Source organism: Osmerus mordax, chromosome 18 (genome assembly GCF_038355195.1).
Source record: "Osmerus mordax isolate fOsmMor3 chromosome 18, fOsmMor3.pri, whole genome shotgun sequence".
Classification (NCBI taxonomy): Eukaryota; Metazoa; Chordata; class Actinopteri; order Osmeriformes; family Osmeridae; genus Osmerus; species Osmerus mordax.
The window spans coordinates 3,164,391-3,190,342 of NC_090067.1; the positions used below are offsets into that span (position 1 = coordinate 3,164,391).

A 25,952-nucleotide genomic window follows, 5' to 3' on the forward strand; every position below is an offset into this window, starting at 1 on the left:
ACCTGCACACCTGGAGCCAGTCAATGCCTCTCCTGTCTGCAAGTGGATTTTCTTGTATGCATTTTTATTAAAAAGCGGTTTTAGCCTTTTTTTTTCTTCTTCTTTTTACAAATGGTAAAATGGAGAAAACATAAATAGTTCAAGTTCAAGTCTTTTATTGTCAGATGCACAGAACAACACAGGGTCAGACTGGGCACTGAAATTCTTAGGACAAGACACAGCAAAGCAACATGGCATAACATAACATATAAGTACACAGAACATACACGAAGCAACAATGAGAATAAACTATTTGAAAACCGAGTGGGTAGTCTTGAGAAGAATAAAATATAACAGTAGAGCAGAGAAAAGTAGAAGAGAGCAGATAAGAACAGAGTAGAGCAGAGCATTCTATTCCCATTGGGGAGGGATTTTCTATTACCAAACTAGCAATTTAGCATGATTACTAAAGGATAAGGTGTAATGGCGGCTGGAAATGGTGCCTGTCTAGATTAGATCAAAAAGGTTTTTCTATTAGTGATGGTGGTGTTTACATTAGATTATGTCAGTAATGTTCTGACTATAACTTGTGATCAATTGAATAACAGTACCAATTTATTTCTTTAAGAGCAAAATCTGTACAGAACTTTTGCACCCCAGTGTACATATTGTTAGGTTATTCAATTGTCAGATGTTAGGTGAATTATGCAGTGTTATTCCAAAGTCTTACTTTTTAAATGGTCTAGTATATTGGTTAGGAGAGTATTTAGTATAGGTTTAGATTGTTTTTTCATAGGTTTATACAGGCCTCTAGGAAACTGTCAAGAGGAGCAGAACCAATGAATTCCAATGTACCGCTACTTACATATGGCAAACAAACTAGAAAACCCAGCTATGCAGTAACTCACCACATCAAACGTAGTTATTTCAATGCAAAAAAGATCTGCTAAAATACAAGAAATCAACACTACATTTGAAGAGAAAATGATTTAATACTAGTGAAATTATCTTGCTGCATGGACAGATAATTTTACTCGACAAGATATCTTAAAATAAGTTGGTTCCAGTCTAGAAATAAGTAGGTTTAAGAATATACCACAAATTAAAAGATAGAAACTAGTAAATAATTTTTGAAACAAGATAATAAATATTATATTTCCAGAACTAAGATTTTAAATCTTGGCAAGAAGAACAATTTGCAGTGTTGTTTTTGACGAACAAACACATATTTTCCTTAGACGTCGATAACAGTACATTGATTCTAAGAAAGGAGACGGAGAGAAAATGCAACAGTGACCACACTGTTCTCAAGGAAGACAGATATTTACAGATCTTATCTGTAATCCAATTACACATCCCAGGAACATCTTCAGAGCCTCTGCTCTGAGTATGAGACAGTTCCGGTGGTGAACAGTATGAGGGGATGACTCACTGCCGTATTTAGCATACCCAAGCCAGTGCTCTCAGACAAAACAACAACATTATCCCCCCAGTAGACAAAAGTTATTTAATCTGATGAACAAGCGCTTATTTTACTACCACTGTGGTTCCATCCAGCAGGGGGGGAGGTACAGGATCTGCTCATCAGCTGATTAACTTGTTCGTTTCCCTCTTCTCTCCTCCCCCTTTAGTCCCCTTCTCCTCATCCGCCCCTCTCCTCATCCTCCCAGGCCTCTCTCTCTAGAAGTGTTTATGGTAATGGTTGATTCAGGTGAGCCTTGGGGGTTATTGATTTACAATGTGTGCTTTCAGTCCACTGCTGAGCGCTAAGACACAGCCAGATGAAAGCAGCATTGATTTAGTGTTCAGGGAGGCGTGGAGGAGACAGACAGGGAATGCGTGTGTGTGTGTGTGCCGAGCGCGTGTGATGCGTGTTTAGCAGCAAATCACTTACAGAACCTTGAAAGATGTGCAGAGGAACCCTCGGAGGTCCACGTCTCACAGCAGGTGTAAACCCCTCCATGCATGTGGACTCTCTCTACACACACACACACACACCAGTATACTGTCTCTACACACACACACACCAGTATACTGTCTCTACACACACACACACACACACACACACCAGTATACTGTCTCTACACACACACACACCAGTACTCTCTCTACACACACACACACACCAGTATACTGTCTCTACACACACACACACACCAGTACTCTCTCTACACACACACACACCAGTATACTGTCTCTACACACACACACACCAGTATACTGTCTCTACACACACACACCAGTATACTGTCTCTACACACACACACCAGTACTCTCTCTACACACACACACACACACCAGTATACTGTCTCTACACACACACACCAGTATACTGTCTCTACACACACACACCAGTATACTGTCTCTACACACACACACGTCTACTATATCTTTTTCTACACACCAGTCTAATATTATCTCTCTACACACTCACACACACAACTAGCAGCTCCAATTCCACTCCAAAGAGTGGAATTGAAAAGAAAGCCTGTCAGAGAGGATAATAGACTTGTCTGAATAAACCCGTCGCCCAGGATTACCGTCTCCACCGGCAGTAAACACCATTTAGCTGTGATCTCACAGACATCGCAGCAACAAGGACGTGGGGGGGGGGGGGTGTTGAGAAGGAGGGGTAGAGCTTGGTGGTAGAGCATTTGACTGCAGATCTAGAGTTCTCAGGTTCAAATCTCCCCCTTTATGACACTGTAGATTTAAGTGTCTTGCAAAAATGATAAGGAATTCTTTATTCTGCAGTCTCCTTCTAGTGAATCCATGAAGACCTCTCTGGGTTGGTGCCAATGTCAGAAAGGACAGTGTGTGTGTGCGTGTGTGGACAAGGGAACCTTGCTCACACACACACACACACACCTAGCAGTTCTGGATGTACACTCAAATGAACACTAAACATGACTAAACATCTTTAAACCATTGCCATATATTGCACCCTTACCATTTTTGCACCCATGTCATTTTGCACTAAGCACCCTATTTGTATTGTTTTTTTTATATATTGTACATTATAGCTATTTTATACTTTATATTTATTTTATTCTACACACCTGTCCCCTTAGTATTAGTTACTTAGATTTTGCACCTTTTGTATAGTATAGTATAGTTAGACTTGTTTAAAATTACACTTATTTAAGATTTACTCCTATATGTTGAATGTATGCACCTTCCTGCCAAGGTAAATTCCTTGTCTTTGCCAACTTTCATGGCGATTAAAACCCTTTCTGATTTCTGATGTCACCACTGCAGGTATGAAGGTGGGTCTACATCAAAATGAGGATCTGTCAAAACACATTTACACAACTTTTAAGTTATTTATTCATGTCCACAACTTTACCTGACAGGAAATCCCCCCCCCCCCCCCTTTTATTTTTATTATTCCTGGTTTTCCCTCATTAACCAGGGTTACAGTCCCAGATGGAACAGAGCCTTTGTCCTGAATCCAGCACAGTCAAACAACAGGAAATAAACAAACAAAACACTACTCGTTGTCAATGTTGATGCCACTGCCAGGTTAGCAGCCGGTTTCTTCCCAGACATCCACACACATAACCCCCTCACCCACCCACACACTCATTCCCCCCGCCCGCAAACATGCACAAACACCCTACCCCACACACACAGAAGACTGGAGGGAATCTGGAGTCCATAGGTCATTCTACAGCGCGGGATGCTGTGGTGAAACATCAGGACTTCTGCTCCATCTTCTCAAACACAAACACCATGTATATACCTGAGGGAGGAGGGGAGGGAGGAAAAAGTGAGCGAGGGGAGTGGTGAGAGACAGAGAGGGAGAGACAGAAAGAGGTAGACGGACAAAGAGGGAGAGAGAGGGAGGGAGACAGAGAGGAAGTGGTGGGTGGGAGGGGTGGGCGGACAAGACGGGGCAGAAGAAACGTTTAGAGGAGTTCCAAAAAGGAAGATGTAGAGAGAGGAATAAGGCAGAAACTCCATTTGGTGAAGTTTTGATGTGGCCCAATCAGTCACGCTCACTGGCCCAGAGCAGTGTTAGTTGAGCTGGGGTCAGGACCACACCAAAGCATCAAGCCATTTCTGATCCCCCTCATCACATATGGACTTCAGCCTCGCTGCTTGGCCACCAATGACTAGTCAAGGAGGTAGTGACTATAGGGGCTAAGCTAGAAGGTAGGGAGTTCAAAGGTAGGGGAGCTAGGAGGTAAAGGCTAGGGGGCTTGGAAGAAGGAGCTAGGGGTACGAGGGGGTAGGGACTAGGAGGTAGGTACTAGGTAGGGAAAACCTCCAGTGTCCTTCACCGGTGGAGGGAGGATTGTGATGGTGTGTTTGTGCTGGCGAGCCGTGATGGTGAACTAACAGACAGGAGAGAAAAAATACGTACTTGTAGCCTCCCACTCCGACTTGCTCAGCGTCCCCTGTGGAACGAGACACAGTGGGTTAGAAAAGACACACACACGCACGCACCGACAGACAGTCCTATAGAAAGGAGAGTTGTGGAGTGTGCTGCAGTGTTTCTATGGCTGTTTCAGAGGCTGCTCAGTAATCCAGTCAGTTGAGGTCCAGGAACATTCAGGTCTTTGTCTCTGGGCCTATTGTGAGGAGTCCTTCAGGCTGCCGCCTCCTCCTCCTCCTTTTCCTGCTTCCCTCCCTTCTCCTCCTCTCCTTTCACACTCTTCTCTCCCTCCCCCTCCCTCCCCCTCCCCCCTCCAGGTAGGGGTACACACCAGGGGCATGCGAGCTCCCGGGGTTTCAGAGTGACTCCTGGCGTGTTCGTACTGCTCAGGGCTGTCCGGACACGAGGCCTTGGTCCTGCTGTCTGCTGGGTACGGCTGGGGAGGACACACACACACACACAATTGTACATCAAAGCTGGAGATGCCAGAGGAGCCGTGCTCCTGGTGTGGGCAAGACTACCGTGTGACTATGACAACACGCAGCAGCGGCCATCTACAAAAACTGTGCAATGAACCTCACACACAACAATAGCAACGCAACTGGGAGCGAGACGGCATTTTGACACCTTTCATGTCTACGTCGTGTAAATACTGTGGGATGAGTAGTGGTGGCTTTTAGTATTATTATTATTATTATGTGAGATAACAGTAGTGTGCCTTGCTGGTATTAAGCCCACTAATAATGCACGTCTAACACATTGAGGAACACACACAAACCCTCGCCCTAACCCCAAACACACGTAAAATAAGACAAAAACAGTTCAAACTACAACTGACAAGAACAGTACTCAAGCAGGTAGTGCAGAGCCTGTCGTAATTCGCTCAGGGTGGTGATGGTGGAGGGAATGACAGAGTGGGTGGAGAGGTTTCTCCAGACCAGGGAGACAACATCCGTCTGACGGCTGCAGCCGGGCGGAAGGGCTGCCTAATTACTGACAGGGTGCGCAGCTCAGATAGGGGACCTGGTGAACTAGAGGAGATAGACAGAAGTTCTTATTGGAATGCTATAATCCCACAGAAGCGCTCTGGTTCTTCCTCTCCTCCTCCCCCTCTCGCCCTGATGTGCGGCACCTGCTGCTGTGTGGAGATGCCTCACCTCATTACCTCTGCTTCACATGAGCCTTTCAACTGGACTAGTGTTTCAAATGATAGTTCATGTCATAATTGATTTAGGCCAATCTGAAGGTGTTACAGGTGTGTGAGTCGTATCATTATGCTGCACCAGTGTGTGTGTGTGTGTGTGTGTCAGGCATTAGAATGTCACCAGAATGACTCATTCCGGAGGCGGGGAAAAACAGATGACAAGACGAACAAATGCTGCTTCTGATGTTGAGAGACCCGGTGACCCCCATTATAACCACGACAGATAAGTAATGTAAGCCTACATTATCCCCCAACAGATTCATGTTAACCTACATTATAACCCCTGACAGACTATGAATTTAAACCATTATAACGTGACATATTAACAAAATCCTATTTATTAACCTGACAGCTTACATTTTTTGTACTGGAGCATAGCCCAGTCGGTCATATCTCCAGTACCTGCCTCCTCTGAATCAGGATTGGTATACAGTATAGTATTAGTCAGTTTAATATTTGTTCAGGATTAGTATACTTTCTGTGTAAGTATATAGACTATAAATATTAGTATAGTATTTATATTAGTACGGCAGACCCTAACCCCAGGGCCTGCATGCGCTGCATCAGGTTTAGTATACAGTATTCTAGTACAGTATTAGTCAGTAGAGCCTACCTCCAGAGCCTGCATGCGCTGCATCAGGTTTAGTATACAGTATTCTAGTACAGTATTAGTCAGTAGAGCCTACCTCCAGAGCCTGCATGCGCTGCATCAGGTTTAGTATACAGTATTCTAGTACAGTATTAGTCAGTAGAGCCTACCTCCAGGGCCTGCATGCGCTGCATGAGGCTGCGGTGCTGCTCATCGCTGATGTGCTTCTGGAAGAACTGGGAGAAGGTCTTCTTGTACACCAGACGCATGTTGTACCGCTTCGCCATCCTGCCAACACCACGACACACACACACAAGCCGCCAAACAAACAATCCAGTCAATCCTTCACTTCAGTCAGTCAACCACATTCTGGAAACTTCGTCTGTGTCAAACCACCTAGATAAAATGCTGAGAACCAGTGAATATATCAACTTGACTTATTACCACCATGTCGCAGTGTTTGCATCTGTACCTACCAAGTAAATATCACATGAATTTAGACAAACAAATCAGAAAATGTATCATTTGTATCATGTATGAACATATCAGTTGCCATAACCCTCCTAGTTTCAGAATCGTCTGCTAAATGAAGAAAAGGGAAGATGTATAAATGTTAGCCGCATGTCGGATCTACTCCAGCCCTTGATTGCCATCTAGTAGTGAAGACTGGAACTGCATGGGGGAAACATTTCCACAGCACAAGGACCAGAAGCCTTCACTACAAAGCAGGATTTGGGGGTTACTGAGGGGACTTCAGGTTTAACCCTGGGACTTCAGTGTCATGACATGGTGTTCACTTTCAACCGGGGTGCGTCGCCATGGTAACTTGGCACGGTAAATGCCGCGCACCCAACGTGCTCTGGAGCAGGATACGTTTGGGGTGACAGATCGACCCGTATGAAAGCACCGCCTACTGGCCAATCAGTCCTCCTGGAAAATGGCATCATCGTTCCTAGAAGATCATGTGACCCCCCAGTGAGCGAATGAGAGGGTCTCTTAGGAAGACGAGAGTTTTTAAGAGACTCTTTTCCTGAAGAGTATCTATCTGACACCGGACTGTCAGGCGGTGGGAAGGGCTTCCTGCTCCGTACGTTGCTAGTGTGACACGTGGAATATGGGTTGAGAAATTGTGTACGGCGCTCAGACTCACTCCTGGAGCAGGGGGAAGTAGACCAGGAACTCGGGGACGTTGACCACGCCCTCCAGGTTGAAGTCGTACTTGCAGCCGAACAGCGGGTAGTCTCCCTTGTTCTGGAACGTAACGCTGAACACCTCGTTACCAAACGAGCAGGAGGAGGACGCCTCCACACGCTTCCTGGAGGGAGGGAAAGATTGAGTAGGAGACAGGGCTGTGAACATCCTGCATGTTTTCCTATCTGCTAAATGCATAAATAACTTTGCAGCTCGTGGGGCGCAACGTTGGCCAATCAAGAGTTGAGTAGTGAGTGACGAGCGGTTGTCAAATTGTAATTCTCGAATCTCAAATGTTTACAACCGGCACGAGACACTGAAGTGAAGATGGCAGCAAAGGAGAGCTACGAGCGCAAACGGAAGCAACTTTTTTCATGTAACTAATATGCACTGTGTCGTCTGTTCCCGTCTAAAGCAGACAAAAGTGGATCTTTTTACACAGGCACCGACAATTTTCGAAAACAATCCCTGACCAGCCATGCTAGCAGACAGCACCTGGTTTGCGTGACAGCTAAGCGGATGGTGGACAATCCATCTTCCAGGCCGTTGACCATGCTGGTCAGGAATTTAAATGCAGATGCCAATCGTGTTATTGCACGACTTATAACAACGGCATATCACGTAATTAAGACGGGCCAGCCGTTCGCCTCGTTCCCCCAGGCTATTGAACTGCAGCAGAAGAATGGTGTCGACTTGGGTACTTAATATTATACTGATGAAATGCTACGGAAGCTTTTATATATTAGCATTGAGGGACCAGAGATTTCACAGTTTCAGCCACACAGAGTTGTGCAGAGATGGCTGTCAGCAGGGAAGAGAGCACGTCATGGTTGAGGTTAAAAGTCAATTGTTTTGCTGACTATTACCTTTTTATTTTTTATCACTAGAAATGTGATTTCAGTGTTGTTCTTTTTATATCCAGGATGTGTGAATAAATGGTTAAACATGTTAACAGAATAACACAACTTATAAGTCTTTGGTTTTGTTGTAACAATGATAAATTACTACTTTTGGAGGGGGGGGGGGGGGGGCAGTAAAAATAGTCTTGGGGCCAATTTTTTTTTCAAACCAATTTTTTTTTAACGTTGAGCCCTGGGAGAGGTTTTGATTCTTCAGCGGAAGCTGACCCAATTCTCTCTCAAACTTAAGAGGCAGGCACTAACACAGCAACCAACACACACACACACCCACACAGGCGTCCTTACACCAGCTCGTATGCGTCGGGCGTTGTGCCGATGAAGAAGCCGCCGGGCCGGAGCCTCTCGCAGGCGTTCCTCAGCATCATGTCCGCCTGCTGCTGCGTCTCAAACGAGTAGTGGTACACAAACTGACAGCTGCACACGTCGAAGCTCATGTCTGGGTCCTGCAGCTTGTCTGACAGCAGCTCCTGGACGGGGGGGGGGGGAAGGAGAGTGGGGGAGGGGGGTTAGTGAGGAGGGATGCAGGGAGAGGAGAAATGGGGGTAGAGGACAGAGGGTGGAGGGGATGGGCAGAGGAGAAGCGGAGGACAGAGAAGGCGAGGGTGGAGGAGGGTACCTTGGTACAGTCTGCTGCTATAAACTCAGCAGAGAAGATGCGGTCGTGGGGGTTGCCCCTCTTCTTCATGTCGTCATAGCGACTCCGACACTGGTCCACCGACACCTCTGCTATGTCTGTTGATCACAAACACGAGCCGGGGATGTCACGCTCCTCTGACCCCAGTCCTATCGCAGTGATGTGCCTGCACACCAGTAGGATGCTGGGTATTGTCGTACAGCAGTACTGTACCAGTATACACCAGGTGGCTGCTGGGTATTGTAGTCTAGCAGTACTGTACCTGCACAGACCAGGTGATTGATGTGGCCCTTCCTCCACTTGAGCAGGTCTCCTCCCTTGCCACAGCCCAGGTCCAGCACAGACACCTGCCTCCTGTTCGGACGCACCTTGTCCATGATCTCACCTGGGGGGTGGAGGGGGCAGAAGGTTTAAGTTTTCAACCCTAGGCGAGGCCACTCACAGCCTAGCCAGACCGCTCACACAGCCGACATCCCTGTGAGAGGGACCACAGAGACGCGCGGCTGAGCTCGGCGGGTTGGACGACAACTGACCAATGAGGACGCTCTTCAGCCAGTTGTTGAAGTTGCGCATGAAGAAGATCCTGCTCTGGCTCCTGGCCCCCAGCCCCGTCTCCTTCAGAGCATTGTAGTGGCTCGCTACCTTGATACTGTGCTGCTCACCCACTCCCTGGGAGAGGGGGGGGGGGGGGTAGGTGAGGCAGAGAGAGAGAGAGAGAGAGAGAGAGAGAGGGGGGGGGGGGGGTAGGTGAGGCAGAGAGAGAGAGAGAGAGAGAGAGAGAGAGAGAGAGAGAGAGAGAGGGGGGGGGGGGGGGGGTAGGTGAGGCAGAGAGAGAGAGAGAGAGGCAGGGGGGTAGGTGAGGCAGAGAGAGAGAGAGAGAGAGACAACAAGCCCACCATTCAACTGATCCTCCATCACAGCCAAGAAATCCTTCTGTTGGAACTCCAGAATAGACAAACCCTCCAAGCTGTGCTCTGTCACCTGCTTCTTGGTGGGAGACCCCTCCACGTCGTCCTCTCCGTGGCTCCTCTTGGTGACCTGCTCAGACGTCATCTGGGATGGAGGGAGGAGAGGGGATGGAGTGAGAGGGGAAGAGAGATAGAGAAGAGGTGATAGGAAGATGAGAGGGGGGACAGATAGAGAGGGAGGACGAGTAGGGAGGGCAAGAGAGGGGGATGAGGGAGAGATAGAGGGGGGACATGGGGAAGGCAGAGAGAGAGGACCAGAGATGCAGACAAGAAGCCCACCATTCAACCGTTCCATTACGACATGCGAATGTTTCACTCGCTGTTCCAACATCCTCCCCTGCTAGCCTCATAGCCTACAAATCATACAGCCTAAAATCACTGAAAGCTCTCATCTGTCCATACCTGCTTCTTGGTGGGGGAACCCTCCTCATCTTCCTCGTCATGCTTCCTCTTGGTGACCCGCTTTTGCGCTGGACTGTCATCCACAGAGCTCCGCGGGAACTCTGCCTCCCCCGGTAGTCCCCCTTGCTCTGTCCCGGACGGGTCCTCCGCGTGAGCTGCCTCCATCTTCGGTTAGTTAGCTACTTAGCTTCGCCAAAAAGAGTTCCGTAGCCAATCTTTACGTGGATAACTGTAAGTTACTCGTCAACTTCAGGGCTTCCCTAGAAAAAAACAATAGAATATGTTTAGGATCTTCTTTAAACTTTCTGTGTAAATTAATATTAGGGAAATGTATCCTCTCATTTCATCCGGCTTGGTTAAGAAGTTAGCTACCAGTCTACCTAGAGCCAGTCAGTACAACGGCATTGAACAGTCCGTGCATTACGCTAGCTGGCCACAATGAAACGCACACACCTCTGCCTCTGGTTCACTAGTACAGTACGCTAAAAGAAAATGTCAATGTCTTTGAATTAAACGTTAAAGCGTAAGCCCTCAGAGAGAGACGCCATGGTACACCGTGCACAAATCACATACAACTCACTTAAGTTTTCCGCCATTAGCAAGCCAGCTACCCCAGTGCTTTCCGAGTCCAATTTTGCTACTCAACAAAGGGTACGCTGGTTTAGCGCCACCTGCTGGCGCGGAGGGTTAGAGGAACCTCATAAATAATTAAAATGAGCGTGCACGTTCTATGAATTCAATTTCTAGACGAGCAGATCCCCGCTAGCACCTCCCACACACCGATGTTGACGTCCCGTCAAAAAGGACTGTGGCCACATCAGATCGACCCCGTATAGCTGCTCCGGCAGAACAACATTCACCAACACCTGAGACTTGACAAACGTCCCGCGCAATGTCAACCAGGTAAAAATCTGTGTCTAACGCAAACGCGATGGGCGACAAAAGCACGAGTCGGGGCCCGGTAACTCGTCACAGGCGAACAACTATATCCTGTGCTGCGGCCGCGGGGGCGACTTACGCCAACGGGAGCAAGAAGCACTCGAGCCCGGGAGCCAAACCTTCTCCGGTACCCGTCGGACACAGAAACGTGAAGGTGAAGGATAAAAAGGCGGATGAGACATCTGTCTCGCCGCGGAAGGAGAGCAGCAAACACGAAACGGCGGTGGATGACAGACTCAGGTACGGTTAGCGCGTTGGCATCACCGCACTACAGCGGGGGTAAACCGGCGGTCAAAAACTCTCGCGTGCCCTCAAGTTTAATTGTGGGCACCCTTTACTGAAACACACTCTTTACTAGACATAAAACCTACTGCATGTGTCTATTTTTCTATGTATAGGGCAATGAATACTTGTATAGGATATTAGATAGGTTAATGGGCGTTCAGAAGTTTTTTTTGTTTGCTCGTTTAAAAAAAGTATTAGTGTTAAGTATAGCCTAGAATTAAGAATGTGCCGGAGGATAAACTGAGGGGGACTTGAACATGTGGTCAGCTCAGGGTCTGACCCAGTGCCCTTCTAGAGTTCACCATGGAGCCTGTTTGATTCACACACACCCACATCCCTGTGTTAGCTGTCTCCTCCCCTGTGTGTCGTTCTGTGTCCTGTCTGTCCCACATTGCGACACAGGATGGTGAAACCATGTGACTCTGTCCTGGGTTCCATGCCAAAGGGAGCCGCGAGTCACAGAGGTGCAGCTTCCTGGCCTTCTGGTTTCTCTGGAGTTCTAGAACTCTCTAGGGTTCTCTGGTCACTATTCTTCCTGTTCGGTTGGAGTGCTAGAATGCATGGTATGGTGTTCTAATACAGATCTAGAACCCTGGGCTGCGGGTATTGGTTCTGTTGAGTTCTACAATGCATCTAGAGGTGAATTGTTGGAGGAGAGGAGCCAGCCTGTGTGTGTGTTGGTGTGATACTGTCTCTTTAGGTCTTAGAGTTATTGTGTCAGATAGTTGGGAAAGCCCAGCCCCTCCTCTGGCTTTCTCAACAGTGACCTTGGTCTTGAATTTTCTTCACTATTTCTCCACTGGGCCCTTGCTCTACAACCGAGCCCACTTACACATACACACACACATCCATACCCTGCACCCTTCTGAACACACACACACACAGACCCTCTATACAAGACACACTCCACACACACACACACACAAACCCTGTACCCCTTTACAGAAACACAATTTCCACACACATATGCACTGTACCCCTGTACATACACAATCTCTACACAACACACACTCCACACCATATACACATGTTTATGTTGCACCCTGTACACACTCAGATAGAGAGGAGAGGACAAATGGAACAGGAAGGAGGAGGGAGGGACCACGCACAGAGGAGTAGACAGACACACTGACTGGCAGACAGACAAACTGGTGGATAGACAAACTGGTGGATAGACAGGCAGATGGAAAAACTAGTAGAAGGACTGTCAGAGACGGACAGGGAGGCAGGCAGGCTGGCAAACCGACATATTTGCAAACAAACCGACAGACAGACAGACAGACAGACTGGCAGACTCCACTTCTAGAAAAGTTGACAAGTGATACGTACTGACATAATATATTTCCCCCTCTTCTTCCTCTCATCCCTCCTCTCTCCCCCAGTTGCCATGTCACCCAGGAGTCTCTCCTGAGCTCTGCCAGTGGCTACAGCAACTACAGAGGCGTCCTCAACTGGTGTGTGGTCATGCTGGTGAGTTACACACCGGCCACATACTGCTCTTACTGCATACACTGGTGCTGAGTAGACTATGCACATCTGCCATATTCTGCTTCTATTGTATGACTGTATAGACCTGCCACATACTGCTCCTATTAGATAGACTGGTGTAGTGCAGACCTGTTATTAGAGTCAGAGAACCTGCTAGCCATAATCACCAGTCTGCTAGCCACAGTCACCAGCCTGCTAGCTACAGTCCCAGTCTGCTAGCCAAAGTCCCAGTCTGCTAGCCAAAGTCCCAGTCTGCTAGCCAAAGTCCCAGTCTGCTAGCCAAAGTCCCAGTCTGCTAGCCACAGTCACCAGCCTGCTAGCCAAAGTCCCAGTCTGCTAGCCACAGTCCCAGTCTGCTAGCCACAGACTGCGACTGTCACCAGCCTGCTAGCCACAGTCCCAGCCTGTGTGTGGAGGGGGTTGGAGTTGTTGTCCCTCATTATCAAACAGGATCAGAGGACTCTGGATCAGGAAACACAGGCGTCTTGGCAGTCTCTCTCTCTCACACACACACACTCACACACACACCATTGATATTGTGGATGTCAGGACCAAAGGTAGTTGGTGTTAATAGAGCAAAGTTCTTTAGCAGACAGGCATACAGACATACATTCAGACAGGCAGGCAGACTGACAGATCTGTAACAACACACTCATCGCTGGTCTGAATGGATGGCTGGAAGCCAGTGGTCTTCTACACATTCAGCTGTCAATCACAGTCTCTCATCAGATTAGTGACTGCTCAGTGGACAGACAGATGGGAGGGAGATAAGGAAGGAAGGAAAGAAGGAGGGACAGAAGTTAGGTAGGGAAGGAAGAAGGGATGGAAGGGTAGTAGAAATAAAAGAAGGAAGCATAATAGTATTGAAGAGGAGAGGAGGCAGAGGAGGCTAGGCTACGGCTAATCTGGGGCTAGGCTAGGGCAGATCTAGGCTGGGCTGACCTGGTGCTTAGGTAGGGATGAGCTGAGCTAGGCTAGGCTAGAAGGGCTGGCTTGGGAAGAACTGGGCTAAGCTATAGTAGAGCTGACTTGGGGCTAGGCTATGGCTGGACTAGCGATGGGCTAGGCTGGGCTTCTGTCTATCTGGTTATCAGAGAGTAGATGGTGATTTTTTTACTCTGAGATCATAAACCTGCCTGGATCACTTGAAGATTAACTTACAAACTTCTACCTTCAACCTGTTGGGGGGGGGGGGGTAAGAGATAGAGAGAGGGAATGACAGATAGAGAGGTATTTATAGAGGGAGAAGTAAACCATATTATTGCACCACACTCAGCCTCCCTCTCTGCTGCAGGTGTTGAGCAACGCACGGCTCTTCCTGGAGAACTTGATCAAGTAAGTGTCCTCTCTCCTCCTCAACACTGCTGCCAACTCTGGTACCCCTGAGATGCATTCACCTTTGATTCAGTGGGCTGTCATCCAAACGGACATGCTGTACCACACTGCACTGACTTGAAGAACCTGCTCGTGCTCCTCTGTGACACAGAACCCTCTCCACTCCTCCTCCTGTCCTCTGGCTCCCCCTACTTCCCTCCTCACCTCTCCTCCTCCTCACCTCTCCCCTTTTCTCCGTCTCTTCCTGCACCTCTACTCCTCCCCCTTCTCCTCCCCTCCAACCTCTCCTACCCTCTCCTCCTCCTCCCAGGTATGGTATACTGGTGGATCCTATCCAGGTCGTCTCTCTGTTCCTCAAGGACCCCTACAGGTGGCCAGCATCCTGCCTGATCATTGGTACGGATTAGACAGACACATGCATACATACATACACACACACACACCCACACATACACACACACACACACACCTACAAGCACACACACTCACACCCCCTCGCAGCTCTATGGATCATGGTGTTGTACTCTGTTCCAGCCTCCAATGTGTTCATCCTGACGGCCCTGCACACAGAGCGCAAGCTGGCAGTGGTGAGTCACATGCTATAACAGGTGTTGTAAAGGTGTTATAACAGGTGTTGTAAAGGTGTTATAACAGATTTTATTAAGGTGCTATGTAGGGATGCACCGAATCCAGATTTTTGGGGTTCGGCCGAATACCGAATCCTACTCCCATCCTCAGTCCATTAACACAGTAAACACATTAATGAAGTAAACAACATCCACAGCAGTGTATTTGTATTTTTTTATGTTAACTGTAAAAAAAATTGAATAGGCAACATTATGCCTGGAAGACAAGTGGGAATCTCAAGATCCAATTCATATCCAAAATATTAGCCTTTTAGATTTCCTGAATTTGTTTTGGATGTTTCATTCGCAAATGTTTTAACAGCAGAGATGTTGTGTATTGTTTAGGGTCCTTGCCACTACTAGACAAATGGGCATTGCAAATTGAACATGTAGCTCGACTTGAATCGCCTTCTTTTGACTGAAAGTACTGCCAAACAACACTTTTTCTTCTCACGATTTCCATTTTCACTTTCGCTCAGCCTACTGCATTGAACGGTCCACCTACGTAAACACCTTCCCGTAATCATCGGTGGCTTCATTATGTCGACCAGCGTAGTGCGCGTAGTGCAAGCGTAGGGTTCGGTTCGGTTCGGTGGAAAAAAATTCTAAGGTTCGGGCGAAACTGATGCCCGTCAAAAAGCCCAATATTCGGCCGAAACCGAATCCTGGATTCGGTGCATCCCTAGGGCTATGACGTGTATCAAGGGTATTATGATGTGTTTTTGGAGCTGTTATAACAGGTGTATTAAAGGTGCAATGTTGTTGTGGACCTCAGGGCACTATCTCAGAGAGAACGGGGAGATTCATACACTACACCAACCTAGCAACCATGCTGTTCTTTCCCTCTGCTACTGTGCTCTCCATCTCCTCCATAACCCCCGGTGAGGACAACACACACCAGATACACTATGTTGCCAAAAGTATTCGCTCGTCTGCCTTCACACGCATATGAACGTGAGTGACATCCCATTCTTAAACCATAGGATTTCATATGATGTCGGCCCACGCTTTGCAGCTATAACAGCTTCAACTCGTCTAGGAAGGCTTTCCACAAGGTTTAGGAGGGTGTTTATGGGAACTTCTGACCATTCTTCCAGAAGTGCATTTATGAGGTCAGACAAATGTTGGACGAGAAGGCCTGGCTGGCAGTCTCTGCTCTAATTCATCCCAAAGGTGTTCTATTGGGTTGAGGTCAGGATCTGTGCAGGCCAGTCAAGTTCTTCCACACCAAACTCGCTCATCCATGTCTTTATGGCCCATGCTTTGTGCACCTGAATTCAATGATTTGGATAGCTGAGTGAATACTTTTGGCAATATAGTGTAAGTATAAATACACACACATACATACACCTACATGTTTGTGACATTTTCTTTTATTGATTTTTTTCAAGTTTGTGTCATACACACTCACAAATCGATTTAGATACACACACACACACACTCACACAATTACATATACACATCCACACTTACCCCAAAACTATGGATTTCTGCTGGTTTTTGTGTTGCCTGGACAACCTATGTTTATATATATATATATGTGTGTGTGTGTGTGTGTGTCAGTTGGAGGTGTGTTTGCTCTGGGTGTGTACTCTGTGCTCTTCTTGAAGCTCTTCTCCTACAAGGATGTGAACCGGTGGTGCAGAGAGATAAGACAGGCCAAGGCCCGCACCCTGTCCCGCTCACACTCCTGTAAGTGCACTACACACAGCATACTACACACAGTATACTACACACTAAGCCCTACACTCTACACGCTACACACTGCCTACTCCAACCTACACCATAAGTACTAACCTGCACCCTACCCTGCTCCCTACACCCTACCCTGCTCCCTACCCTACACCCTACCCTGCTCCCTATGCCCTACCCTGCTCCCTACACCCTGCCCTCTTCCCTACACCCTACCCTCCTCCCTACCCTGTTCCCGACACCCTACCCTCCTCCCTACACCCTACTCTCTTCCCTACTCCCTACACCCTACCCACCTCCCTACTCCCTACACGCTAACCTACACCCTACCCTCCTCCCTACACCCTACCCTCCTCCCTACACCCTACCCTACTCCCTACACCCTACCCTCCTCCCTACACCCTACCCTACTCCCTACACCCTACCCTACACCCTACCCTACTCCCTACACCCTACCCTCCTCCCTACACCCTGCTTCTTTCCCACAGGCCCCTCGGTGGCTCAGTTAAACGGTTCTGCCGTGCATGCTCACGTGACCTACCCCGGCAACCTGCGGCACAGAGGTATGCATGACGACAGACCATAATACTCCCCGCCCAAGCTTCAGTAGACAACACGTAGACAACGTCACGATCCACACAGATGGGTAATGTTTGAGATATGGACATTTAACAGATCGTTCCTTACAAAATGCAACAATGGATCTGTGTATGTATGTACTGTATGTATGTATACTGTTGGGTCCAAATATCTGACACCAGATTGAACATTTAATGGGCAAATTGAAGATTGAGAAACTCAAAGCATTCTGACATAACATGGGGTGACATGGGTCATCTGTTTTTGCAGTCCATGCATGCTGTCATCAAAGCAGAAATGGAGGACATACCAAATACTAAGATATTCAGAAATTACTGTAACTCTTTCAAAGATTTTAATTTCCACTCAAATTGTTAAGCTGATATCAACATTTGTAATGAAAAACCATTGTATTACATTCCAAACGAAGGCAGAACAGATGTATCTTCACTAGTGGACTCTGGGCCCTACAGATGTGTACTGTGTTGTTTTTTTCCAGACATGTACTACTTTGTGTTCGCTCCAACTCTCTGCTATGAACTGAACTTCCCCCGGTCGCCACGGATACGCAAGAGCTTCCTGCTGAGAAGGTTGTTTGAGATGGTGAGTCTTTATTGCTACCACACACACACACAGTTACACTTGTATTCCCTAATCTACAAACACACACACACAGATGCCAGGAGACTAAAATATGTTGTTACATTTACATTCCCTTATCTACACAGTACACACACACACACCGGGAGACCAAAATACAGTATGTTGTAACATTTGTCTTCCTTTATCTACACACACACACACAGATGCCGGGAGACCAAAATATGTTGTTACACTTGCATCCCTAATCCACACACTCACACACACTCACACACACACTCAGAGACATTGCTTAACCCTTTGTATTCCTCTTCCAGTTGTTTCTTATTCAGTTACTGGTGGGGTTGATACAGCAGGTGAGTTATTACCAACCGAGCTGATCCAACTAATGACACCTAATCCAACACCTGTTAATACTACCTCATTGTTACTCCTAAAACACTGATTCATGACCTACTATCTATACATTTAATAACACCCAATAACTACCTGCTACCTGACTTATATACCTAATAACAACTACAACGTGACTAAAACACCACAATAACTCTTATTAACGACCAAATACTGAATTCTAAGTTGTATACCAAGAACATGCCCTACTAACCTTTATCAAACACCCAAACACTGCATCCATTACTAATCTTTATTATACTGTAGACCCAACCACCAACCAGGCTCCATAGAAAGAACTTCCTTAAATCTGTGTGTGTGTGTGTGTGTGTGTGTGTGTGTGTGTGTGTGTGTGTGTGTGTGTGTGTGTGTGTGTGTATGTTGTTTGCAGTGGATGGTTCCCACCATACAGAACTCCATGAAGCCCTTTCGGGTCAGTATCCTTCTAGAACATTCAAATCATTAATACTCTGGGAAGGTTCTAGAGCCTGTGTGTTCTGCTGGAATTTCCACTTCTCTCTGCTGGTGGAAGGTGACCATGTGTCCTTGTCTCTCCCCCCCATGACAGGAGATGGACTTCTCCAGAATGATGGAGCGCCTGCTGAAGCTGGCTGTAAGTTCTCAGACATCAGACAGACCATAATACCCCAGGCCCGTCTCCATAGCAACCTGATGCTGGGTCACTGCCACAGCCCCCCTCCCCCCTCTATGTCCTTGTGTTCTACTAGCTTAACCCTTATTGACTAATAGCCCAAGTCTTCCTTTTTTCCTCTCCTTCCCCTCCCTCCCTCCATCCTTCCCCCTCCCTCTCCTCCCTCCTTTCCTCCTTCCTCTTCTTACCCTTCCTCCATTCTCTCCCTCCCCTCCCCTCCCCCCCTTTCCTTCATCCTCCACCCTCCATCTCCTCACCTCCCTGCCCCCTGGCTCTTCCTCTCCTCCTCCCCCCCCCCCCCCCTTACCTCTACTGCAGGTTCCTAACCATCTAATATGGCTCCTGTTTTTCTATTGGTTCTTCCACTCCTCTCTGAACTTCGTAGCTGAGCTCATGCAGTTTGGAGACCGGGAGTTCTACAGGGACTGGTGGTGAGTAGACCAATCACAGCCCACATGTAGGGGGTTGCTCTGCTGTTACAGGGCATAATTAAACTGAATGTGTCCCATTGGAACCAAAACGTTCTGGAAAGTCTGAATATTGACCAGTACCAGGCTGACCAGTATAAACTGGTTGACCAGTACCAGGCTGACCAGTATAGATAGGCTGACCAGTATAGATAGGCTGACCATTAGACAGGCTGACCAGTATAAACAGGCTGACCAGTATCAGGCTGACCATTATACAGGCTGACCAGTATAAATAGGTTGACCAGTAGACAGGCTGACCAGTTCAGTCTCTCTCCTCTGCTATAGGAACTCTGAGACGGTCACTTACTTCTGGGCTAACTGGAACATTCCGGTCCACAAGTGGTGTCTACGGTGAGAACCAACTCTGAAAAACGACATTTTCCAGCAGGCTCTCCGCCTGCCTAGCTCTTCCTGTGGAGAGCCTAGTATCAATACACATTGCATATTTTGTGGAAGGAAATTGGTCATGGACATTGACCTGGCCCAAATACTAAATTTATTACTATGGATGCAAGAATATCTTAAATTGGCCTCTTAAATCTGCACTAGAGATTGACATTCCACTGGCACTGAGCTGTCTGTGTTACTAAACAACTCTGAGGGCCTCATTAGCTTACACACAAAAACATGTTTATATGGGATGACATTTGTATTTTTGTTCTTTATTGTAGTCTACCTTTAAGTTGATTTACGTATACAAACAGTAGTTGGTTATCATCATATATAATTTCACTAGATTCAAGATATTTTGATAACATATTTTACAATAACTTGTTTTTACGCTCGCTCGCATGAGAAACTGAACCTAGCTTGGTGCTTGTGATGATGTGTGTGTTCTGTGTCTGTAGTCATTTCTACAAGCCCATGATGAAGAGGGGGGCCAACAAGCTGTTGGCTCAGACCGCTGTGTTCCTGCTCTCAGCCTTCTTTCACGAGGTACACACACACACACGTATGCACATACACACACTCTTTACCACACATGCTTTCTCTCCTGTCCCTGATAGTGTGTGTGTGTGTTTATTTTAGTATCTGGTGAGCGTTCCCCTGAAGATGTTCAGGTTGTGGGCCTTTATGGGCATGATGGCTCAGGTGAGATCTCCCACACACACACACACCTACAAAGAGGAACATACGCACACACTCTCTCCATACCACACACACACACACACATAAACATACACACCTCACACACACACTGTTCACTCCACGCACACTGTCCAGACTTCACACACACTCTCTCCACATTACATAAATATTAGTATGTATACTATATTGTCACAACTGTTAGTTCCAACCAAGTAATTTAATTGGACAAGAGGCATTCCATGTGTTTATGTAGGGTGTAACTTTTAACTGTACATGTATCACTCCGCTTTACAGGTGTACTAATAACCGTTAATTACACTAACCATCATTATCCACCACCAAAGCAACTGTCAACTGTCCCGTTTTTTATCTGGCTACACAATAAATTGGAAAAGTACAGATAAACATGGGTGATACAAAGTAGCTGACCTGTGGTAAAGTTGAAGGCTCGTGTGCAGGAAATTGTTTGTATCGCTTGGCAACAGTTCAGTCTCAGTCCAGTTGGAGAGCTATTTGTGTGGGCAGAGCCACATAAATGATGAAGTAAACAAATCCTAATCTGTTGTCATTTATTACTGTTAACTAAAATGGTGGGTGTAGAACTGTTGTATAAAAGCAAAATGACACCCAAGGTCAAGCTGAAGATAATCCCAGCTGAGCTGTATTCAGTAAATATTTATATAGACATTATATCGAACTAACCTCCTCTTCTTCTTGGTTCAGATCCCTCTGGCCGTGTTCGTGGGCAAATTCCTGCGTGGTAACTACGGCAATGCGGCGGTGTGGATATCTCTGATTATTGGCCAGCCAGTTGCCGTGCTGATGTATTTCCATGACTACTATGTCCTTCATTACGTGCCGTCCACATGAAGACAAACCCTCCAATAACAGAGGAAGGGAGTGTGTGTGTGTGTGTGTGCGTGTGTGCGTGTGTGTGCGTGTGTGCGTGTGTGCGTGTGTGTGCGTGTGTGTGTGTGTGTGTGTGAGAGTGGGACACGATACTGTGTGATATGACGTGATGGTTACAGGTGATATATCTGTGATAATCTGCTTGTATTTGTTGATGCACTTGAACACTGTAGAGAGCAGCTGTCTCCAATCTGCTGTCTGTCACTGCCAAAGCTACAGGACAGGGTCACCCTCTCTCTCTCTCTCTCTCTCTCTCTCTCTCTCTCTCTCTCTCTCTCTCTCTCTCTCTCTCTCTCTCACACTCCAACCTCCCCCTGAAACCTTCATAGAGAACTGTCTGTTCTCTCCCTCCACCTTCCCTCTCTCCCTGTAAAGATCAATGCAAGGCCCTGTTCTGTCTATGTTAACTAGACTCAGCCTGCACAGGTGTCTAATAGTTGCAAGTCTCAATCTGACCAATGATTGGTTGCCTGAGTTCTAGAAGTTGCAATCTGACCGATGATTGGTCATCTGAATTTTAGAATTCCCATTCTCACTGATGATTGGATAATGAGTTGTAGCTGAGGTCACACATTTACAACACTCCATATGTTTGTCATATTTTGTTTGACCAAATCTTGTGTAAACATAGTTAATTTAATATTTAACTTGCTGATTATTTTTCACTTTAAAATGTATTGCCATTTGCCAAGCAATATATATATTTATTGTCTGCTCATTTCCAAAGTTGTGAAACGAGTTTAGTTGCCATATCAGATCAGTAGATGTACTGTGGTTCCTGGCTGCAGAGTCAGCAGTCTGCATGCAGTATGTGTATGTTTAGACACACAGCTTCTCTTCTGTAAAACCGTTTATGCCTGCATGTCTGTGCCTTGAGACTACATTACCCACAATGCATGCCTGTGTGGATGGAGACTCCAAACGACAGTACGCAGACCGCCTCCATCTGAACCCATCTTACGTTTAATTCCCCCACTGTTCTTGGTGTGTTCCATTCCAAAGTGCGCCGTCAGAAGTGACGGTGGAGTTCCGTGTTCTGCAGCTTTCTCCTGTGTGACCTCTGGCGATAAAGACAACCACCTCGGAAGGCTCCAGAAGGTGTTGTTCTCCTGCGAGCTCAGAGATGTTTACGAGCCGCCATCTTGACTTTTGATAAAGATGTTTATACAAGTCACCAGCTCCAGATCTATTTTTCCAGAAGCTGTGAGGTGCAGTGTGCAGCTGGACATGAAGGGGGCGCTGTCAGTGTTGCTCCCTGTTGCACTGATCTCAGAAAACTTTGTGTGTTAGACAGGGACCCAGTGTCTGTCTGTCTCTGTCAGCCAATCCAGCTGGCCTGGGAGTTTCTCTCCAAAGGCAGCTGGGGAACCAGCCTAATAAAGCTGCCTGTCTGTGGACGCCAACCCTTCCGTCTCTAGTCTCCTGTTGTCAACTCCCTCTGCCAACAAGTGGCGCCACTCCACCACTCAGTCCCCTGGATCAATCACTACCCTCCACTCAGTCACCTACACCAATCACTACTCATCAATTATCCTTGTACCACGACACTGATCACAAGGCGTGTATAAAATGTTTTATTGTGCAGAATAAACAGAAATATAGATTTGGAAAAAAATACACATGGTTCCAAAATAACAAAGAAAAGCAACAACAGCACAACCAACAAATGCATCATACTTTTTAATTGAGAGAATCTGCAACACAATTTCACATCTGGAATAGAGTGGCAAGGTCCTGCATTGCTATTGCTGTGGAGACGGGGAGGGAGGGAGGGAGGGAGGAGAAAGAGATTACCAACGAGGCTATAGCTCTTAGTGTTGTCTTTGTTTGGTGAGAGGTGTGTGTACGTCTCGGAGGTGTGTGCAGGAGTGGTGTGTGTGTGTGCGGCTCACCTTGGCCTTGTTCTGAACAGGCAGGTACAGCTTGAACTCTGCAGGCAGCTCATCCTCCGAGTACAGTCTGTCGGAGAAATACACCCTCCTGATGCGGCAGTTAGCATGGATCTGAGGAGAGGAGACAGACATGAACCACTCCTATCTTCCCACCTGGTGTGTGGCAGTGTGCGTGAGAGGGTGATGGGGTGTGTGTGTGTGCGTATAAGAGAGAGGGCGAGTGCGTGAGGGGAAGAGAGAACGTGTGCGCGAGAGAGGGAGCGAGTGAGTGGGTGTGAGAGGGAGTAAGACTGTCTGGAAGAGTGTCACAAAGAGAGAGACAGTGTGCGTGTGAGAGAGAGAGAGTGTGTGTGTGTGTGTGTGTGTGTGTGTGTGTGTGTGTGTGTGTGTGTGTGTGTGTGTGTGTGTGTGTGTGTGTGTGTGTGTGTGTGTGTGTGTGTGTGTGTGTGTGTGTGTGTGTGTGTGTGTGTGTGTGTGTGTGGTTGAGCCCGTGTCTGTCTGACCTGCACACGGAGAGTCTCGATGTAGTTGGTTCCGTAGGCGCGGCGGGTGAAGTCAGACAGGTTGAACTGGATCTGGTTCCATCCATCATCCAGCCTCATGGGCATGGTGCAGATGAAGGGCTTGACCCGGGTGGTGCTCTGGTAGTTGCTGGCTCGGAACCGCCGCCGCACGTTCTTATCATCCAGGACCTGGGGAGACGGAACCGGAGAATGTTTATCCGGGAGGGAACCGGTTCCGGACAGCCGGATTAGCATTATTGTATGGCTGCAAGCTCAGAGATCCATATTATTGGCTGGTGTCTCAGAACAGTGTCGCTCTCGTTGAATGTTGATAGGAAAGTTGGGTCCGTTTGAGGAGGTTTCCAGGGCGGCCGGGTGGAGTGTCCGGGGGCGGGGAGGGAGGACACCTACCTGGACCTCGAAGGTGAAGTACTTCTTCAGGTTTTTGATGATCATGACTAAGAACGGCAGCTTGATGCCCAGAGTCTTCTTGGGATCGGCTGGACAGGTGATGTAGGTGGTGCTGTGAGAGGAGAGGGGAGGAGAGAAGAGCAGCGTGGGGGAGGAGAGAAGGGGAGAGGGGTGGCATGGTGAGATGATGTGAGGGTGGACGAGTCTGAAATCGCTAGTTGTAGTCGTCTAGCCCTGAGATCGCTAGTTATAGTCAAGTTCATTTTAAATGATACTCCACTAGGTCATAATACCCTTTCCAACACAAAAAGTGCTGAACATGCATGATCAAATGCCATCAAAGTATCATTCAAAACGCCCCGGAAGCCAGAGGGTCAACACCAGCTCGAGACGGGCAGCCTACCTCACATTGGTTCCCTCCACTTCCAGCACGAGCGACTGGATGTCGTTGTCTGTAATGCGCTTGATGTGGCCGTTTCTGACCTGTTGAAATGTAACATAATACACTGTTTGCCAGCTGGCTAGCTAACCAAAGGCTTTGCATTGAGCTAGTGAAACCGGTTTGTAGGTTAGCTAAAGTTAGCTAGCTATCCTGTGTGGGGTGTCAGGAACACATACATGTTCGCAATGTATGAGGAGCACATACTGTACTGTACTATTCTCAACATCGTAGCAAAGGTAAGCTGATTCGTGTAAGCTACAGTACTAGCTAACAAGCTCGTGTTGAATCCAGCAGATTACTCTGTAACATTGCTAAAGATGTATCTTACCTTTTTATCCCATATCTGAAGAGGTTTGCTTCCAATGCTATATAATATGGATAAAAACCCACTTTGAAACGTGTTTTTAAACATAGTCTGCGCGTCTGTAAGACAGACTAATGCACATGTGTTATTGTCTTCCTGTTGCTAACGTTACGCTTGTTTGGATATAGATTTTGCTCTTGGGTCTCACAAATTCCGTGTGATACAAAATGAAAGATTTTTTCGTTCCGACACTCAAAGCAGGCACGATGAGTCCGCTATTAGCAAGCAAAGCAATTTCAGTAAAAACAAAAATTCCAGCAGAGTTGCTGTGTGATCCCTCTGACTGCCGACTAAAAAAGAATCACTTGGTTGAAGTTGCTATGAAACACAATGCGGACCTGCCTTCATCACCTCGGACTTCATTGTTGACGCAAATCGGTTTCCATAGAAACAGAAAGCTCACTCGCTGAAGGATGCTGTCGAGTCAAGTGACTTCTCTTCTTCAAACATTTTCCTAATTTGGTTAAGTATTATTTATGTTATATTTGTATAAAATTATATTATACTGCTCAATAAATTGCTATCATGGTGAATACGTGCGTTTGATTTTGGTATATTTTAATACTCCCATACATGCACAAACATGATTAGCCTATTAAACTGGTAAAAAATATGAAGACATGGAAATTACACGAATATGCTCAACCACGCATTGGAAAGGGATCGGGAGTCAGGTGGCTGAGCGGTGAGGGAATCGGGCTAGTAATCCGAAGGTTGCCAGTTCGATTCCCGGTCATGCCAACTGACGTTGTGTCCTTGGGCAAGGCACTTCACCCTACTTGCCTCGGGGGAATGTCCCTGTACTTACTGTAAGTCGCTCTGGATAAGAGCGTCTGCTAAATGACTAAATGTAAATGTGAATGATTACCCGTGGAAAGAATTTGCGTTTCTAAGATGCTAAAATCTAGTTTACAACTTCCATGTCAGGAGGACAGGGTATAGGTAATTAAAGTAGCCTATCAATTAAATGCATTATTATTGTCATGTTGATGATGTTGATGAGGAGGAAATGTATACA

General features: G+C 47.0%; 3 protein-coding genes across 3 annotated transcripts; 1 reads left to right on the top strand and 2 right to left on the bottom strand.

The window, feature by feature from the left end:
- Positions 1–3,285: 3,285 nt before the first annotated feature.
- rnmt (RNA (guanine-7-) methyltransferase) lies at positions 3,286–10,893 on the bottom strand. The gene is made up of 12 exons (XM_067255945.1): positions 10,846–10,893; positions 10,266–10,525; positions 9,877–9,948; positions 9,429–9,564; positions 9,158–9,280; positions 8,878–8,993; positions 8,547–8,728; positions 7,301–7,465; positions 6,321–6,438; positions 4,689–4,793; positions 4,346–4,379; positions 3,286–3,721 (listed from the first exon to the last, which is right to left on the bottom strand). The coding sequence occupies exons 2-12, from the start codon at positions 10,428–10,430 to the stop codon at positions 3,675–3,677; spliced, it is 1,263 nt and encodes a 420-aa protein (XP_067112046.1). The 5' UTR covers positions 10,431–10,525; positions 10,846–10,893; the 3' UTR covers positions 3,286–3,674.
- A 188-nt stretch (positions 10,894–11,081) lies between these two features.
- dgat1a (diacylglycerol O-acyltransferase 1a) lies at positions 11,082–21,364 on the top strand. The gene is made up of 17 exons (XM_067256090.1): positions 11,082–11,444; positions 12,872–12,959; positions 14,272–14,312; positions 14,623–14,708; positions 14,847–14,899; positions 15,714–15,819; positions 16,502–16,630; positions 17,119–17,193; positions 17,709–17,812; positions 18,127–18,165; positions 18,594–18,635; positions 18,771–18,815; positions 19,173–19,285; positions 19,610–19,675; positions 20,173–20,260; positions 20,354–20,416; positions 21,137–21,364. The coding sequence occupies exons 1-17, from the start codon at positions 11,197–11,199 to the stop codon at positions 21,281–21,283; spliced, it is 1,533 nt and encodes a 510-aa protein (XP_067112191.1). The 5' UTR covers positions 11,082–11,196; the 3' UTR covers positions 21,284–21,364.
- A 1,516-nt stretch (positions 21,365–22,880) lies between these two features.
- Positions 22,881–25,065, bottom strand: cfap20 (cilia and flagella associated protein 20). Its single transcript, XM_067256091.1, has 6 exons — positions 24,899–25,065; positions 24,532–24,611; positions 24,129–24,240; positions 23,718–23,906; positions 23,215–23,325; positions 22,881–23,070 (listed from the first exon to the last, which is right to left on the bottom strand). Exons 1-6 carry the CDS (start codon positions 24,980–24,982, stop codon positions 23,065–23,067), a joined length of 582 nt encoding a protein of 193 aa, XP_067112192.1. The 5' UTR covers positions 24,983–25,065; the 3' UTR covers positions 22,881–23,064.
- Positions 25,066–25,952: the final 887 nt, after the last annotated feature.